Below are 14,960 nucleotides of genomic sequence, written 5' to 3' on the forward strand. Positions count from 1 at the left end.
TAATTTACAAAATTACTTGAAGTTTTACACATAAAGCTGATATTATGCTGTCATTATCTGTCATTAGAATTAATAAGGTGTTATGAAGGCTGTCATTAAGTGTTGTTTGCTAAATTATGAGACCTTTCACTAAATTATGACACCTTTGGAGCTATGTTGGCATTTTTTGGGTTAGGTGGAGGGATTTACTGGGGCTAGGTAGGGTTAGGAGTTAGGGTTAAGTATGTGGTTAGGGGTAGGGGTAATGAAGGTTTAGGGTAAAGAACAACACTTGATGACAGCCTTGATGACTTTTTCTGCTGTCATGTCAAAATAATGACTGCAAAATGTCAGCCTTGTGTATAAAACTTCAAGTAAAGTGTTACCAACTGTTCTTGGTATTGAAGTTAGCATAGCGGCCACAAGCTAATCATACAAGAGGACAGGAGAAGAAAAAAATAACCGTTTTGTACAATGGTATTTTTTCAAAGCACATTCGGACAAGGTCTGAAGCAGGATTCAAACCAATGACTATATGGGTTATAGAAAACCACCTTTAAAGCTGATATCCAGCGTTTCTGAGATATCTATGTTTATGTATGATTCTTTTGAAATGCGAAAAAATACCAATCTAGTCTTTTACTATGGTCTACTGCCGGTGGTCATTCATACACATTAATGTATACAAGTCCCTCCTTCATCCTATAGAACCCTATACAAATGGAAATGATCACCGAGTGCCCCCAGCCAATAGGCTTCGACTTCCTGTTTTTGAGATTCAAAGTGAATGCGGGACTGTGCACAAAAACAAGGCCGCACGTCACAACAGCAAACAGGTAAATATGATTTTGGCTCTTACCTGACCCATAGACATATATCAATGTGACCCTATGCGACCTTGTTATGTTCTGCGATGCGGGTGCAGAAAAGCAGAGACGTGGCTTCTGGTAGATTGCAGAGCCAGGGGGAGGAAGTCTGGATACCTACAGTTGCCTCACAGATATTTAGATATTTTGGTGCCAATCCAGGGTTCCACCGGAGAATTCCTATTCTGACATGTGAAAAGTACTGACTGTCAATTACAATGCAGATATTGTAAACAGGGTTACATGGAAGAATAAATTTGATTTGATTTGAATTCTGAGTCAGGTTTGGCTTCTGGTTTTAAAATGCCCGAACAACACCTGCTGTGTTACTAGAGCAGTGTAGGCAGAGGTATAAAACAACCGCCACATGTGCCATTAATCATCACACAGTGGTCAAAGTTATTTTAACTATGATGCTAAAGAAGCAGGCCATGCCATTAGATGTAGGTGCAGACTAGTTAGGAGAGAGCTAGCTGATGTAATGGAGACTAGAAGAGTTGATATGGGTATTTGAGTTGATGGAACTGGGAATTGAATATAAACAAAAGGTTATCCTTTGGATATGAAAGAGGAATTCTAGTAGTGGAAATGGATTGAAAACAGCACAAAATGTGTTCCCCTAGAATCCAAACAAGAACACTTTTGGCAAAATTAGGAGGTAGAGAAAAGCATCCACAGGAAGAAGTCAAGATAGAAGAAAGGAACACTGTGATGCTCAGGACATGGCAAAGAAAGCAAGAAAAAAGGTATTTGGTGAGCAAATTAGATGCTAGGAAGCAAAGAGAAAAAATGTGTAGGTTGGCAAGACGGAGATTGTCGTGAAAACTAAGTACGGTCATAATGTTAAGTAAAAAAGGTAAAAAAGTGAGAGACAAAAAGGGGCAAGCAACGTAAAAAAAAAATGTTTGTTAAGAAGATGAAAGGTGTAGCTTAGGACTGATAAATGAGTAAAAGGAGGGCGAGAGGAAGACGGGGTAATCAAGAAAGTAATGCGAATCAGCAAGGCCTCTGTCATATCAACAAACCTTGGCAGCCTTGTTCTGGAGATACTCTAACTCAAATGTTCAGCTATAATCAATTACAATGTCCTGGTTTAAGGGCGTCCCTAGTCGATATTGATATCGGATATAGGTCTGATATCAGCAAATAGAATGTTTCTATTGGATTTATTGAAGTTTTTTTTCAGAGTCTTCCGATTTATTTAATTCAATTGTAGAATACTCTTGTATTTTAAGGGTAGTGGTGGTAATGGTTAAAGGAGCATAGTGCAGGATCTAAAAATCAGACACCATAGTGACACCACAGTGGTTAGTGTAACTGCAGTCATCAGCCAAGCCACTGCAGGAGCACACATCAACTGTTTGTTTATCACCGGAGCTGATATACTGTGACTAGAGGATGGATACCTAACGGCACCAGACGGGTTGGGTTTGGACAGATATTTAGAATAGTGTTGTTTGCTGCAGAAGCAGTAGCCCTGAAGAATGCAACTTTATCTGTAACAGTGACAATTAAGGAATACACCGTTGAAACATTCCTTTTTCTTCACAATAACATGGATTATCCTCATCTTTGATACATGAATTATGTAAACAGATCTAATGGGTCTCTTGCGTGCACTGCGCACCTGTTTATGTTTCACTTTTGCTTGTTACCCATGCGCTGATCTGATGTTGACATTAACAGTTGCTTTTATTAAAATTGGTGCTTACCACTAACACAAACATAAATATGTCACGTCTTTGAGAAATAAAAATGAGGTTTTCACTGTTGGGTCAGACTCAGACGAGAAAAGGCGGCCCGATCCACACTCTAACTATGACATGGTTATTTATTTACTCGCCGTTCATGTGACTGTTAACTGCAAGACCTGTGCACATGCCTCGGCATGCATCTGTGGAACCAAACAGTAGTTTAGTCCACCATGCTTGTCTTCTTTCAGTCTCCAAACCATCTTCTTATCAGTCATTTTTAATTCCAGCAGTGGGCCGCCTCCCCAAGCCGTCAAGAATGTGCACCAGCGTCATTTGACATCACCATCAGAGTCATTTGACGTCACGTCCGCAGAACTGCGCGGTAAATTAACGCCCAGAACAGAAATACAAAACGTATCACACAATCTTTTCAAGGCAATAGGTAGAAATGTGTGTGGACTCATTCTCTTCGGTTTAGAGCGCTTCATCACCCATTAGCATTAAAAAAAAACTTAAAATCAATGTTTATTTTTTTTTTTTTCAAATCCTGCCCTATGCTCCTTTAAGGAAGCAGGCTTGTAATCAGAAGGTCACCGGTTCTAAGTCAACCTAGGTCATCTCTTTGGGATGTGGAGCAAGTCCCTTACCCACCAACTGCTTGTATTGAATGTTTGTTTAGATAAAAGTGTCTGCTAAATGAAATTGTAATTTGTTAAAATGTATGTAAACCATAGGTTAATAATACATGGGTCAGTTGTTCGCATACCTAATGTTGCTGTTTATTGTTCTCTGTTGAGTAATATCACTTGATCAAGCCTTTTAATTCCAATAACTAAGTAATACAAGTATGTATGATTTGTGCTGATATCACATTTGTTTTTAATATTGTACGGCTCACTTTCTGTTTTATACTGTTAACCTGTTTTTATTCCTATGCACCCATTGTTGCACTTTGAGATTTGTTTCAAATGTAAAGCGTATTATAAATAATATGATAATAATAATAATAATTATTATTATTATAACAAGGAAACACGCAAGGCTGCAACATCGGTATTGTAGCGGAGTAGCCAGTAGGAATGAAAGTTTAGTACCGGTACATGGAATATGAAAACCCAACCTAATGGTGAAATATCTCTGAGATCTTTGAATGAGAATGAATTGCATGGAGAAAAATGTAAAGCCTGATCTCTCTTCCTGACAGTTTATATGTATTATCCATGAAGGAACCAGATTAGCTTGTAAACTGAGTGGTCTCAGTAAACAGAGTTGTGGGTCAAAGTCTGAATGCAGAACAACACACAGGAGCTGAGGCGAGGAAGAAGAGTAACACGAGTCGAACGGGCTTTTGTCCTCGTCTTTCCACCGCTCTGTTCTCATGGCGTTTCAGGTTGTCCTTTCAGAGCAAACACGCACACACGCACTTCAGCTACCATCTTATCATAGCACTCTGTTGATGTCTTTAGCGACTTGTATCTCATTATTCAGGTGCTTGTTTAACCCCACAACTCAAAAACACAATCCAGACTAGACGGTAGCTATTTGCATTTGCTGTGTAAGTGAAACAGGAACTGGCCTTAGGGGCAAAGGTGGGATAAGCATGATGCAGCAAATTACACAATGCCTGAGGCTGGACTGAAAACATACAGAATTGTCAAATGGGTGCAAGTTAAAAGACTAACATATTTGGACATATTCAGAATAATCCCTCAGCAACTCACTTTAGTTTATTACCGTTAAAATTAAGTATTTATCATGAAGAGTTACCAAGAAAAATGTGAAATTATAGTGACATTTCATTATTTTCATTTTATTTACATGCATGGTTTCTTCACTTGAAGGATATTTCAATACATTCTGAATATAAACACATTCACCTAATGATTCCACGAGGAAGTGGATCTTTAAAGAGGCCAGTTTAGGCCCACAGGCCATATATTTGACACCACTGGTTTAGCCTTCCATTCATAAACCCTCTACAAAAGAATGTCCTTCATGCCCAAACTGATAAATCCACACACTACGCAAAAGAGCACATACTGGATATCAGACATGGGCACATAGTGGCCCACTTTGGTCTGATTTGGTGCAGCCCCCAAAGTAAACACTCAAAACGACAGAAAAATATGCAAAAGGACAACAAGAATAAATTAAATGACTTATAACACACTGAAAAACAACAGAAATAATAATAATAATAATAATAATAATAATAATAATGATAATAATAATAATATTTAGAGGTGTCCCCATCCAATATTGATATCGGATGTCGGTCCGATATCAGCCAGAAAATGAATATCGGATTTTATTGGACTGCATCTAAAATCTCTGACATATATTATATTCATTCAATTGTAGAATACTGTACATGTCATGTTGAAGGTTAAAATGTATGTAACCAATTGGTTAATAACAAATGGGTTAGTTTTTCTCATACCTACTGTTGCTGACTATTGTTCTCTGTTTGAGTGACATCACTTGAGCAAACCTTTTCTAACATTCCACACTATAAAATATGTCATAAAACTATCTACAGTATGATTCGTGCTGATATCATATTGGATCAATATTGGTATCGGCCAATACTCAAGGCCGCAATATCGGTATCATATCGGAAGTGAAAAAGTTGTATTAGGATATCCCTAATAATAATAATAACACATTTTATTAAAAGCGTCTTTCAGGCCCCCCCCAAGGACACTTTACAACAAAAACAGAATAAAAAAATAAAGTGGCATACAATATACAAAAGAGGAAAAAAAGAACAAACATACAATGACACAGAATAATAAAACAAAAGGTCAACACAAATACACAAAATGAGAGGAAAATGTACAAAACGACAACAAAAACTCACACAAACCCTTTGTTCTTCACTGTATTAATATTCAGATTGCTCATTATTCTAAACGATTATTCACATTATTATAATGTGGTCCCGCTTTGATACAAGTTGCCCATCTCTGCTGTACATAATTAGACCTTTTCAAAATAAAAGCCTATTTTGTGGACAGAGGGTTTGATGATGTAATGAATGGATTGTGTGGCTCACACAGGCTCAGAGGCTGTGTTAGTGATAACAATGGATGCTGAGGCAGGAATAAAGGGCGGACATGGGACACGTGCGTGTTTCCGAGGCAGGTGCATGTGAGCAGGTGAGGCGCGTGCGTCCGTTCCTTACCTCAGGGCGACTCGCACCGAGCTCTCATCCGGTCCACTGCCCATGCTTCCACTCGCTAGGGCCAGTCCGAGCTTTAGAACCGCCCGAGTTCGTTTTATCCTCTTAGTGGAGAACAGATCCGCCCACAGCGCGTGCCACTCTCACTGACCCCTGTTTATCCACAGCTGCTTTCCTTCAGACGCATGGTTAGATACACGGTAGAGGGTAGATATGATGTCCATCTTTAGAAGCACACACAGCGGTGGGCTCTCTCTCCGTCTCAGCCTCCAGCCGGGGTGGAGCGCTGCGTGTGTGCGTGTGTGTGCGTGGAGGAGCCGGTGTGTGATTCCCTTCAGGACTGGATGACGTCAACAGACTCCGCCCCCCCATCTGAGCTGTGCAGCGTTTGAAGAATAAACTACATTAGTAATCAGTCACAACCAAATATATAGAAATATATTTATTTCTCCCACTAATGAAGAGGTGTAAATAGTATTGATAAAGTAGAAGTACTGTGACTTGATTTAAATTGTACTCAAGTACAAGTAAGTCATACATAAAATACTCAAGTACAAGTAAAAAAGTAGCTCAAATATTAAATAGTGCTCAAAGTAAAAGTTACTTGTTACTTTCCCTCCCATGTTTATTTTTGGCAATAAATCTTGCCACGGTTCCCTTGCATACAGTAAACATCTCATGTATAAACTTGAAAAATAAAGAGATTAAATCTTTCACAATATTAATTTAATTTATTTGTAAAATAAAATAAAAGTTTTGTCAAATTGTACAACTCTTTAAAAAATAAAATAACACCAATGAATTCAATGCAAAATAAAAAAAAAAAAATCAGTCTCTTAAGTATAGCTATATTTATTAACTATAAAACTGAGAAAATAACCTCCATTCAAAGCTATTTTGGGGCTGTGCATTATGTTTAATCTGGTTGGTTGGCTATTCTGTGATCAATATGATTGGTGACTGGTCATTTCATTTTTTTTGTTTGTTTCATAATGTTCATTGATCATTTCAAAACTAAAAAAATAATAATTTACTCAGTTGTTGGTTGGTTGTAGAAATGTAACCAATTAATTTACTTATTTTAAAATGTAGTTAAGTACAAGTAAAATGACTGATTTAGAAATATACTCAAAAAAAAGTACAAGTACCCATAAAAGAAACTAAATTACAGTAACATGAATACATTACTTTCACCTCTGAGAAATATAACTATGTATCCCATTAATATTATAATTTTATATGATAACACTTCATGCAGTTAGTCAGTTACATTTTGACGATTCAAGCATTGACGTTTGAAACCTTGGCATCAGAAATTTTTGAAAATCAAAAATTAAACAAATTGTTTCCAGTCTTTTTAGTGGAGATGTTAACCCTCAACAAATCATTGAAAACTGTGCAAACATAAGTAGATTTTGCTGTATATACACATTCATACTGTGTAAAAAATGTTGGCAACACTTACTTGAAGTTTTATACATAAAGGCTGACATTACACTGTCATTATTATGACATGATACCTGTCATTTGCATGAATAGGGTGTCATAAAGGCTGTTATTAAGTGTCGTTTGTCACCCTAACCCCACTAGATCCCTCCACCTAACCCAAAAAATGCCAACAGCCTTATGTATAAAACTTTAAGTGAAGTTATTTATATCATCTTTCATGATGAATAAGCTTTCAACAATTATATTTAATTTGTATCTTTGTAAAGAGTCGTTTTATACTAAAAAGGTTATGTCCGGTAACAGTAGCCTACAGCTTTTAGATGTAGCATCAATAAAGACAATTAGAAGACCAATTTCATTTATTTTTTAAATGTTAAAATGAGCCCGAAGAGAATGATATAACTAAATAAAACCTGACTGTTTATTATTTTTGGGAGGTCCCCCCCCCCCCCCCCCCCCAATTTTTAATCCCACATTCACATCAAGATAAAGGGGGGAAAGTATTTTAATGGTAATTTTCTTCCTGAAAAGTTATTATCCAATGTCCTAGCTGCTAACGTATATTTTCAGTAGAAATCATATCCAGGACTACACAGTTCTCGTGGTTTTGCTCAAAGATGACACTCATTGTGTAACTCTAAAGATTCCAGGGACAAATGGTTTATCAACTGTTACTGTTGACCCTGGATTGAACGTCAAGGGAAAGAGCAGCATTCATCTCTCCCTGATATGACCAAGTGTGTCAGATTTTACTTCAGTATCTCTATTGCCTGAAGTGACATTGTTGCCCACAAGATATTTCTGTCTGTTGACACATCCCAGTGACTATCAGTGACCTCATTGCTGGTTATTTCACTCCAGTAAGATACACACAGGCTATAGCTATAGCATCCAGGTATTCCACATCAATGTCATTCCATGTGACACCAAAGTCTTTTGTCTTTCGTGGTTTGTCCGATCAATGATGACCTTTCTTTGTGACGATGGCATGATAACCTCAAAACATGTCTCCATGTCATTTAGTCTCGTCACAGAAAATTTTGGAACCCACACTTTCATTTTAATGACATGTGCAGCAGCAATCCTGCCATCCAGCTCCTCTGCATTCATTTTCTCAAATGATATCTAATAAAATAAACAAAAGTTTGACATGCTTTCAGTTGTTGCAAGTGTGTGGAAGCTACTCAGTCTTCATTTTGAGGAGTGAGAGATAAGTTGAGCTCAACAGATAAAAGCACTAAGCAGAGAAAAGTCAGCCATCAACTATAGGTTACTTAATAAATATGTAAAACAATACTGTATATGTATTATCTATACTTCCTACCCCAGAGATAACTGAGATGGACTTTGGACTGGGAGATGACATTCCGTTCAGACCTTTCCATCAGTCGTATGGGATGACAATGAGTTTGTCTTGTTTCCATTTTGGGTTGGGCGCACCCTCTTCAATGACCTACCTCTTTATTTTGCCCAAGGCTGGGTTGGAACCCCGGAAGAACTTGAGCAGGAACCTCCTGTACTGAATTTGGAGGCAGATGCATGGGTACTGAGTTCTTGTTGTTGACAATGTCCAAAAAACCTCTGGAGTGTACTACTTCTGCCTCTAGAATCATGGTCATCAATAGCTCTGAAGAGGAAGGTGGTGGAGTTGTGAACTTAGATGGGAAACCCTCTGAGGAGTCTTCAGTTCCTTCAGATTCCTATCTGGTCCTACTGACTCCTCTAGGAGGTCTGCTGGGGATGAAACAGTCAGAGAAGAGGATGGTTCTGAGGAACAGCCATTGTCTAGTTCTAGCCTTGACTGGAGTGATGATTGGTCAGGCTTTCGTCTGGGATGATGGCATTGAGTCATCTTAGAGTCAGCTGTTATTTCCTGTTCTTCAAACAGACTTCCCTCTTTGTGCCCAGGTATTTACTGCTAGTCTTTGGGTCTGACAGGATTGTCTCAGCCTTTGGTTGGGTTTACACCAAGACTGGCCCTTTTCTTGTGTCATTATATTCAATGATTTACTGTGTTTTATGTCCTAGGTATATTCTACAAAGTGTTTTTAGGCCATAAGTCACAGCTGGCCTTTGAGTCTGGTGGGTGATGTCCTTGGTAGGCATTTCGAGCAGTTGCAGGTAAGTATTCAGATGAAGGAGGATATGACTAAACGGTGGATTAGGAAAGTGGGTGGAGGAAAAGGAAATACGGTGAGTTATATTTTATATCAAATAACTCAGTTAGCAGATAACCATTGCTGCTGTAACAAGACCACCACCAAAAACTCAATACATCAGCTTTTATCAAGCATTAGAATTTAATTCAGATAATAACTAACCCAAACATAATCAAACAGAAATTTCAAATTTAGTAACCGACAAGATAATTCAAATGCCTTCAATTGCATGAGCTTGGTAGGAACTCCAGACAGTTTCTCAGCTCATTTAAACAGGAGACTTCAAACTTAGCTTTGGTAGTTTTCAATGCTCTCGGTGAAATCCGCTTGCTTCATCAAGTAACAAGCAAAAATAAATAAACAGTTCCAAGCCGGTTCTAAGGACTCATCAGCAAGTTTGTTTTCCTATAACACTGTTTTCTTTAGCATCTTAGTCCAGGAACTGGAAAAGTTGAGTTAAAAATTGAGAACATGTCTGTTCTCCATGCTGTCCTTGGTTTGATTTTACTTCCCTTAGCTCCCAGGTGGGCTCTCATTAATCCTGTCCCCACCCTCTCTCTGCTCCAGGTGGAGAGGGATTATTTTTTATTAAGCTTTTCTCTTCCCTCCTTTTATCACTAAGTATTTAGAAAAATACTCAATGCATGGTAATGTATAAATGTCATGATTTGTCAAAGTAGTAGTGTTTATACCATTTTGATCCATCTTAACATAAGTGTTCAACATTGGTGAAATGGTCAGATTTTTTTTTTTTTTTTTTGGGAAAAGAAAGACATTTGTTTGTGTATCAACTGTTTTTCAGTTACTTTTAAAGCACCTTCTAGTTTGAGCTTTTTGACCTTTACTTTGTTTGCCAAAAATGTCCTAATCTAAAAATTTTATTTAAAAAATGTCAAACATTACTCATCCTATTTAGAATTTAATCAAATTACATTTTTGCACAAGCTGGGGGCTCTTGTGCCACTGGTTGGCATTGTGGTGTAAATCTTTGTAAAATAAGTTTGAACAAGCCCCGAGTCTTGATATGTTTGTTTGCGTAAAACTGTAAAAATCTCTAAATAAAGTATATATATAAAACCATTTAATTTAATATTTAAAGGTTTCAATTGAATGAACAATTAATGAAACACGTTTCGTCAAAATTAAAGCCCAAACTTGGTTTTGCTGCCACCTATTGGTCAACTGGCAGAAGCACAAACTACAATCGAAAGATAGTTTAACACAGGAAGTTACTTATTTCATGATATCTTCATACATTTTCACCTTTGTCAAAGAACAAAAATTTGTTTTCCTCCAACCAAATGTAGATTTAAACTCAGTTGGCATCTCAATGTACAACAAGAAGATGGAACAGAACAAAACAAGTTTTTATTCAAATGCAATGTCGTTTAATTTCATTAGCAAGAAAATACATATTCATATTTTAACACAAAGAGTCATTGTTTCATGTCTGAACAAGTATTTTTTGTCAATGTACAATGAGAGATCAGAGTCACATACAAACTATTTCATGTTTAGGAGATCAGGCTGTTCGCTCACATCTCTAGGACTGTTAAATTCCTAAAAAAGCTATCGGTGAGATTATATTTCAGACAGAGAGATATTTCCCTTTCATTATAATACCAGTTCAGACGCCACAGTGAAGTAATTCTCGTCACCATCTGATCAGGAACAATAAAGAAAAAAACCCCAAAATTTTTATGAAGACAATCACTGTCATTGCAGCTGTTTTTAAGTGTAAAGTTTAAATGTAATATCACTGCAGCTGCTCTGAGATTGGAATAAACAAGGGACATTGTTCCACTCACAAAAGGGAGAAATATCTTATTTAATTAAGTTAGCAAACTAAAACACAACAATGGAAAGTGAATCTGAAGATCACACTGATAAAAAAAAAAATGAAATATTGACTAATTTACTTGAATTTATGCTATTAAAACACCAGTTTCTGTAGAAAAGCCTTGTTTGTAACGTTTCCAACAAACAATATCAGAGATGGATATACAGTAATGTGCTAGCTCTTATCAAAACTAAAACTGTGTAAAACAGCCACTAGAGGGCAACAAAAACAAATGTAGCTCCAGGGTTGGAGGTTAGAGCAGAGATGGGCAACTTTGATCACAGTGGGGGCCACAAAAACATGTTTTGGTCATTTGATTTTTTCGTTCAGAAAAGGATTTTAAAAAGCAAAAAAAAAAAAAAAGAGGTTATTTGATTTTCATTTTAAAATGAATAACTTCATATTAAAATCAAATAATTTTTCTGTATCAGGGACAAGAAGGGATAAGCAAAACTTGAAAAATGCAAAAATTAAAATTTTCTGTTTCTAAACAACAACAACAAATGAAAAAACAATGTACTGATCCAATCAACGTCTGTTAAATAGCAGCGCTGAAACCCTTTCTCTATCCTAGCACCGACCTTAAAACACGCTCTTACTTTGAAAATGACAACTTCAGGCCGCACAATAAAAAAAACAAAACATAGAATTAAAATCAATTGTTGTTGATCCCTTCTCAACCCTTATGGTGAAAAATGCCTTAATTATTATATGGAAATCAAATAACCATGCACTTTTTGGTTTTTAATATCATTTTCTGAATGGGAAATCAAATGACCAAAACATACACTGACTTCCACAATATCAGAATATAATTTCAGAAACTAGAATAATGACCAAGCCAAAGATTAATGCAGAAAAAAATAAAGGGGCTACGCTAGTTGCCCATGCCTGGGTTAGAAGCTTTCTAGATTTTCCACCTTTTAAAAATCAAGTTAAAAGCCAATATACTTGAGTCAAAACATATTTATAGTGATTTTTTTTGGTGCCTGAACAATCAGACACTTTTTACACAACAAATTAAAAAGTGACAAAAAAATGCATTTATTTGTTATTCTTTTCACAAATGATGTGAATGCATTTTAGGACAGTCATTTCTAAATGTTGGATCCAAAAAGAGAAAACCTAGTTAGCTTGCGCTAAATTAAAAGTTGTGAAGTTCAGATTCAGTCCTACCATCTATGATTGGAATTCTTATTTTAAAATTGAGCACGACGTCAGAAATAATAATAATAAAAGGTTAAAACATCATTGATGACACACTAGTGGTCAGTCCGTAAACTCTGTGTCATTTAGCGGCTCAGTTAGCCTCCTGTCAACAGAGTCTAAGGTCAGTTGCTGTCACTAGAATCATACGTAACAAGACTAACACTATTTCTTTCTTGATTATCAAACTCTATTTCCCAGTTTTTCTTCTCTAGTTACATTCTGTGAGAAAATAAGACTCTTATTTCCTGAGGACGGGCAGGTTTCAGGGTTTAGTGGTCGATTTTGCCTTATTTCTTTGTCTGTTAAACACTGAAAACATGGTTCAGATTGTGACAAGTTACTCAGGTTAACTCACTCTGGGTTCATCAAATTACTTTTAAAACATAAAAGTCCAATTTGATCTTGAACCCAGAGTCCAGCAACACCTACTCAGGAATATCAGCCACCTAAGCTTAAAGGTATTGGTTAGACCAGTACCATAGGCTGCTATACCACAGCTGCTTTAAAGTAGTACAGACATAAAATGCATACATCTAAAATAAAGATTAACCTTGATATAATCAAAGGTCAGCATCAAAAGTTATAACGGCAACTCCTTTAATATATCAATCCAGTGATAAGCAGTGATTTCATCCTCAAATTGCAGTAAAGTCAGCATTTATGACCCTGATATCAAGGTTACATTAAAAATGTTACAGATCGTTTCACAGTAGTCCACGGAGAAAGAGCCTCTAGGTAAGTAAAAATAAAAGATACAATTATACAAACATGTTCTTCATCAACGTACGTGGGCAAAAAAGAAAAAGAAAAAAAAAAAGAATAAAAGAATAAATAAAGAATCTAGTTGATTTGAGTTTTGAGCCGTGTTTCCGCTGAATGAGCTCCTTTGTTGTTCGATGGCTAAAATTAAAACAACAGCGCCCACTGGAATAGTTCTAACTGGTTGCTTGTTTGCCTTTACTTTGCAACTAATGTATGTATTTCATTTGAAAACAGCTTCTCTTTTACTTTAGTAATACTTTTATCACTTTAAAAGCCGTATGTGGACGAGTGTTGTGAATTAGCACATATGCTAACACTCAAACAATACATCTGGGTTGTCCAATGTAATTGTTATGTCCACATCAAATAAATAACAACAATAATATCAATGAGAATGTATAAGTCTTCACTTTCCATTTAGTAGATCAAATAATCTTTTTCTTTCGTCTCACTGGTTTGACCTAATGATAATAATAATAATAAAAAATAATAATAATAGAAAAATGTAAAAAGTCTTCACTTTCCATTAAGTAGTTTTTTTTGTCTTACTGATTTGTCCTTAAAAAAACAACACAATAACAGAATGACGGAAAAAAGCAGGCAGTACCTGTGCCTCCATATAGGGGGCACTGTTTTGCACATTACTTTTATCACTTTAAAAAAAGCCTTATGTGGACAAGTGTTGCAAATTAGCACATGTGCTAAAACACTCACAATACATCTGAGTTGTTCAATGTAATTGTGATGTCCACATTAAATAAACAATAATAATAATAATAATAATAATAATGTAAAGTCTTCACTTACACTTAATTTTTTAGTCTCACTGATTTGACCAAATAGGAGGCACTGTTTTACACAGGTTGTTTCTCCTCATTATAAAGTTGTTTTTTTTTACATTTACAATGGTTTGAGCTTAATTAGTTTATTATTAATATAATTTGACTTGATGTATGTCTGGAGGCCAGTGTCACAATAGCACTGGGTTGACATCATCTTCTTCTTCTGGTAAAGTTTTTAACCACAGAATAAAAACAAAGAAAAGAACTCAACCCGAGGACGGAGCGCGTCCCGTGTCCTTTCTGCTGTTCCTCCCTAACACAGCGTGTATGTATCTATGGATTCAATCAAAGACCAGACGAGCAGCGCAGTCCCTTCAGCTCATTGTATTTGTTCATTAAACCAGAAGCCTGTAGTTCTGGAGTCAGACCTGCGTCAGTAATTGTTCTAAAAATAGATCTGGTCAGACTCTGCATTTAGCTTTAGATAGCAGGTCTGCATAGTGCAGCATCATGAAAACACTTTTGCAGGCTTTTTACAAATTAAACTCAAGTATATTCTGAATTTATTTAGGAAGGGAAACAAATACAATCAAGTCCACTGAAAATCAAAAGCTGGTAAATAAAAGATGAAACCTGTACAGCTGAGCTATGAACATGTTAGTGCAGAGGTGTCACACTCATTTTAGTTCAGGGGCCAAATATGGACCAGTTTGATCTCGAGTGGGATGCAGATTTTAGGTGGGGGAAAAGAAAAAGCTAAAATTTTAACATGATTGTGGCCAAGTTTTCAATATCACTTGATTTTGTAACCATATGTTGTGTTATTTAGGGGAATTTTGTGGAATTTTTCATGAAAAATAGCTAGATTTATGGAAAAATTTAGAGTTCTTTCCACAATTTGTTAATTAAAATGACTGCATTCTCGTGATATAAGCAAAAAAACCTAAAATTGTGAATTTGAGGAATCTACAACTGAATTATTTGGTAATTTACACAATAACAAATTTTTTCTCATTTCTACTGTCTCCTGTGGGCTGAA

General features: G+C 36.3%; 1 protein-coding gene across 3 annotated transcripts in view; it reads right to left on the reverse strand.

Moving 5' to 3' along the window:
* The window catches only part of LOC114464586 (kinesin-like protein KIF21A), a 68,915-nt gene extending 62,889 nt beyond the window's left edge, over positions 1-6,026 (reverse strand). For all 3 annotated transcript variants that reach the window (XM_028448934.1, XM_028448933.1, XM_028448932.1), the window contains exon 1: positions 5,724-6,026. In XM_028448934.1, coding sequence (XP_028304735.1) covers positions 5,724-5,767 — 44 coding nt within the window. In that variant the 5' untranslated portion in view covers positions 5,768-6,026. The remainder of the gene's footprint in view (positions 1-5,723) is intronic.
* Positions 6,027-14,960: the final 8,934 nt, after the last annotated feature.

Source organism: Gouania willdenowi, chromosome 6 (genome assembly GCF_900634775.1).
Source record: "Gouania willdenowi chromosome 6, fGouWil2.1, whole genome shotgun sequence".
NCBI lineage: Eukaryota > Metazoa > Chordata > Actinopteri > Blenniiformes > Gobiesocidae > Gouania > Gouania willdenowi.